The 3,902-nt window shown below is 39.8% G+C and overlaps 1 protein-coding gene across 1 annotated transcript in view; it reads left to right on the top strand.

The window, feature by feature from the left end:
* Positions 1-3,902, top strand: part of LOC133730848 (aspartic proteinase 36-like) — a 6,107-nt gene extending 2,205 nt beyond the window's left edge. Inside the window, exons 2-6 of the mRNA XM_062158360.1 lie at positions 2,703-2,933; positions 3,044-3,230; positions 3,324-3,400; positions 3,501-3,588; positions 3,843-3,902. Coding sequence (XP_062014344.1) covers positions 2,703-2,933; positions 3,044-3,230; positions 3,324-3,400; positions 3,501-3,588; positions 3,843-3,902 — 643 coding nt within the window. The remainder of the gene's footprint in view (positions 1-2,702; positions 2,934-3,043; positions 3,231-3,323; positions 3,401-3,500; positions 3,589-3,842) is intronic.

The raw sequence follows: 3,902 nt of genomic DNA on the forward strand, positions 1-3,902 counted from the left end.
AGCTCGCGTCGCCGTCGAACACTGTGTTCCAAGCTCCGAAACAAGGCCACCACCAAACACTAATGGAATTGCAACCAGATCCGATCGGATCCAGTCACACACCCATAAATTGGATCGGGAGAGCATCTTAGCCATAGGCCCGGTCACCATCGTCCGCTGCAAACCCCTACCTGTGTAGATATTGCCTTTAACTGAAAGAAGAGTCAATTGAACCCTCTCAGCCTTCCATCCTGATCACCAGAAATATCAAGCTCTCATCCAGCCACACTCGACAGACGCCGACAAGACCAGAGGCCTCTGCCAGCGCCGTGGCGTAGCCGGACGAGAAAAAGCCAAACAAACAACAAGGGAGGCTAGGGTTTTTAGGAGAGAGAACAAAGAGAAAACGACCACCAAATTCATAATTATTTGATCATCGATCGAAAATGTGTAAACAAGTGTTATTCATCTGATAAAATTGAAGCAAACATGGTCTAATCAAATTGTTAAGCGTTTTTCGATTTGACTAATTTTTTGCAGAATTCATGTGTATTTGTAATTAGCTTAATGGCCAATGCTTTGTACCATTAGTAAACTCTTTTGTATATGAATCAGGATTGATATTCCCATTGCTATTAGGACTAGTAAACCTTTATGGGAAGGTGGCTAGGTTTGTTTGCCCACTTAAGTACTTGTTGGACCCTGGTCTAGCTATTATCGAGCATACATTGTTCTCTGCTCATTAGAGACAACCTAAGGGATAGCTCAGAGGAGAAGCATCAAGATTCAACCATATCTACACCAAGTTAGAATTAAGTTCCACAATCTTCATTGCCTATGCATGAGTAAGTGTGTTCTTAATCTTGAGCATAAAACTATATACATATATACATAAATTTTAATTTACATCTAATTGTATATGTAGCAAATTAATTAACATTATCGATCAACTTCCATCACAGTACACATGGATCCCCTATGTGGTGTTTCTAGTATTTAATAATTTGAAAGCTCAAGTAGTCAAGTTTGAACTATTATGTTTAACTAATTAAATAAATTGTGCCTGTGCCTATAAGAAAGTCATTAAGTAGTGTACTAGTGTAGCTTCCACAGCTATGAGATGTTTGATATTGATGGAGTCATGGAGAGAATTAGCGAGAAAGCAAGGTGCTAGGAAGAAACCGTACAAAATTGAGAAGTCCTTTATTACCAGTCATCATGTCTGGACTCTGGAGGAGCTTCAATCCTCGACGATTGATCACGATATTCGGCCTGAACAAGGGGGACGTCGTTAAGATCTCCTTAATTTAGCACTGAAAAAGCGTAACGGTCACCTGGCATTGTTCAAAAAACCAACATTTCTAATCTCATCCTCGATCAAGATTCGATCATTCTGGTTTTTGTCTGAATTGGAGGAAGAAAAAGAGTAGCTGTTGCTGGGTCGTCGCCGGATATTGGCCGGAGATAGACATATATCTAGCCATCTTCAACAACAAACACATGTATCGAAACTGATCTAACCTTGTGCCGGAACCAAGAGGCCTAGGGGACAGGTTGGATGGTTTCGTTGCGGTGGTGGTGGTGCTTGTTTCGGCATTGGTCGTTAATGTTTCCGGTAACTTGGTTTTCCCGGTGAGCCATAAGTTTAATGGTAGAGAGGGAGCGTCTTTGAGTGAACTAAAAGCCCATGATCATCGCCGTCACGCTAGATTTCTCGGGGCCACCCCGAATGCTGTGGATATGGTTTTGGGCGGCGGCTTTCAAGCTGGGTAACTAACCAATGATCATTCATTATCTCATTCAAAATTTCATTTTTCCATTCACTATCATTTTTCCTTTTCTTCTAAAATTGTTGTTGTAAAATGATACTTTCATAACACTACTTTTAACGAAGGCATCCGGTCCTGTACACGTTTGCTCATGTACATAATGAGCATAATCAGGTCCTGCATACTGGACACTTTCAAAGCTTGGTTCTAGACTTCTAGTGTAAAAGTGTAATTAATTAAACATTATTAAATGTGTTATTTTTCGTAAGATTTTGAAAATAGTATAGAACCGACATTGGGAGGGCTTGGTACCGTGTGAGGATGATGTAGTACGTTTTGGCTTTGGTGCTGATCGTGCTTAATTAGTTAATGATTAGCTTACATATATGAATGTTTGATCAATTGGTTTTGATTAGTTAGTTTGTAATTGATTCCAGGCTCTACTTCACTAAACTTGGGATTGGGAATCCTTCACACGACTATTACGTGCAAGTTGATAGCGGAAGCAACCTATTTTGGGTGAGTTGCGCTGAGTGCGGCAAAGGCTGCCCTGACAGATCTGAACTCAAGGGTGTAAAACTCACACTCTACGATCGAAACAGCTCATCCACTTCAAAGGTGGTGTCTTGTGGTGATAACTTTTGCACTTCCCCATCCATAAAAGAAATCTCCAATTGCAAGCCAGACGAGAAATGCAACTACGTACCATTTTGAATATAAAGATAAAGATAAAACTTCCGGATACTTTGTCAAGGATGATGTGCAATTTCAGAAAGCCAGCGGAAACTTTCAAACATCCTTCACTAGTGGATCTGTAATATTCGGGTACGTGATCAATCACAGACTAGTTAGTTGCATGTAATCCCTTGCATATCTTTAGCTTCATATTATGAAAGTAGCTGCTTGTGGTTAGCTCTAAAGCCTTACTCCTTATTGCGGAATGTATACATATAGGTGCGGGACTCAACAATCTGGCAATCTAAATGACCCTAGGGGAGCAGTTTCCGGGGTAATTGGTTTTGACCAGCAAAATACAACCATGCTTTCACAGCTAGCAGCCGCAGGAAAGGTGAGGAATAAATTTGCACACTGCTTGGATAGCACGAAACAAGGTGGTGGAATCTGGGCTATAGGAGAAGTCGTCGAACCCAAAATGAAGTACACATCACCTATCGTATCAAATCAGTACGTAATACTACTACTACATCACACTACTTATCTATCTATCTATCTATCACTTAATTCTGCTTCAATGGCAATTAACACTTCAATACATATATATTGGAAACGATAAGGTCTCTTTACAATATTGTGGTGGAGAAAATTGAGGTTGGAAGTGATGCTATAGAACTTCCTATAAGTGGTGGTGGTGTTTTGGATGAAACATCTGGCAGCAGTTCAGACCAAATTATTGCAATTTTTGACAGTGGTACAACATTGGCTTATTTGCCACCAAAGTTGCATGAACCAATAGTGAAGAAGGTATCTGTGCTAACTTCATTTAGATTTAAGTTATCGACTTGGGATAAATATGTTACTTCAATTAACTCTAATATACATCCTTATTTTGATCAGATATTGGCTACGGAGCCTGGATTGAAATTTAAAAAAATTGATGACGGCATGCACCCATGTTTCGAGTATTCCAAGAAGTAAAGCACTTTTATAACAGCACTACTTATTCCTTCCCTTCTTAATTATTGACTAATCGTCTCGAGCTTAACGATGTACTTATGCTGTTGGTTGATGCAGCATTGATGAGAAGTTTCCTATTGTCAAGTTCACTTTCAAGAATTCCGCTTCATTGTGGGTGTATCCTCATGATTATCTGTTCTGGAACGTAAGTGCTATGATGTTAGCAATTCCCTGTAACCAACAAGGAACCTTGTATAATGAGTTCTTGATCAACTTACTGACTAATAATGACGTATTACATATATATAGGAGGGTGCCTGGTGCCATGGTTGGATGAAAACTGATGGGGAAGACCCCAACCTTCTTCTGGGAGGTAAACATCACATAGATAATCTTAAAAGTTTTGCTGCAAGACATATAAGCAATTATCATTGACATGCAATTGTTAATTTCTGGAAGCATGCATGGAATGTTGAAAAAGAAGAAGCAGGAAACAGGAAGGAGGACACTGGAAGATAG

Source organism: Rosa rugosa, chromosome 2 (genome assembly GCF_958449725.1).
Source record: "Rosa rugosa chromosome 2, drRosRugo1.1, whole genome shotgun sequence".
Lineage (NCBI taxonomy): Eukaryota > Viridiplantae > Streptophyta > Magnoliopsida > Rosales > Rosaceae > Rosa > Rosa rugosa.